This window comes from Austrofundulus limnaeus, unplaced genomic scaffold (genome assembly GCF_001266775.1).
Source record: "Austrofundulus limnaeus strain Quisiro unplaced genomic scaffold, Austrofundulus_limnaeus-1.0 Scaffold597, whole genome shotgun sequence".
Classification (NCBI taxonomy): Eukaryota; Metazoa; Chordata; class Actinopteri; order Cyprinodontiformes; family Rivulidae; genus Austrofundulus; species Austrofundulus limnaeus.
In genome coordinates this window covers 56,573-57,412 of record NW_013952999.1, presented here as the reverse complement: position 1 = coordinate 57,412, position 840 = coordinate 56,573, and the positions used below count along the sequence as shown (strand labels likewise).

At 44.6% G+C, this 840-nt stretch overlaps 1 protein-coding gene across 1 annotated transcript in view; it reads right to left on the bottom strand.

The window, feature by feature from the left end:
• The window catches only part of exosc1 (exosome component 1), an 18,486-nt gene extending 17,743 nt beyond the window's left edge, over window positions 1–743 (bottom strand). The window contains exon 1 of the mRNA XM_014026866.1: window positions 643–743. Within this exon, the coding sequence (XP_013882320.1) occupies window positions 643–670 (28 nt within the window). The 5' untranslated portion in view covers window positions 671–743. The remainder of the gene's footprint in view (window positions 1–642) is intronic.
• Window positions 744–840: the final 97 nt, after the last annotated feature.

Sequence of the window (840 nt, the reverse complement as noted above, 5' to 3'; positions counted from 1 at the left end):
GTCCAGAAGACCTATACAATTTTTTTCTTTTTGATTTTTTACCTGGATTACTGAGATGCATCAGGACACTTCCCCTACTGTTGTTTTGTCACTTTCAGTTATTTATAATCAGTGTGACAAAATGATAATCCTACATAATCTTTTAATGAAGCGATAGTTTTGTTGTGCAAAAGCATAAACAGTGTGAGACCACATATCATTTGCTACTGGCACACGGGGTTCCTGGGTGTGGCAGAACTTGAAGCTCTGCAGGAATGTGCAGCTCTGCCCTGGGCGATGGGCTGGGCTGCAGATGAAACCTGCAGTGGATGTCAAACCAGACCAGAACACAAGGCGATCAAACTGGGAGATAAGATCAATCTGATGACACGTTTCCTATATTTGCTTTAGCTACAACAACTCACTCGCAAATTAAATCAACAACAAACGCTAAAGTTGTGTAAAATGTGCTGGAAGCTAACAGACCACCGACTCCACGCGCGTGGCAGCTGTAGCCTCCGATTTGACTGTCGGGCAGCGTTTTCACGATATTTACCGGGGAAAAAATGTCGAAGTCAAACACAACGGAGCATGAGCGTAAAGCCACACGCGGTTTGAGCAGAGTGCGAGACGTTTTAAGGACTTTAACATGACAGCACTCACCTGGAACACACAACTTCATGGGCGACATGTTTTCGAGGAGAGCGAATCCTCCCTCCCATTGGCTGTGACGTCAGCTCGAGTCGATTCTGATTGGCCAGTCTGAGGCGAACGGAAGAAGAATAAGAAGGACGGGTTCTGCAACAATTAGTGATGAAGTGCGCATGTCCTCTACTACAAAAATATTTAATATTACAAAAC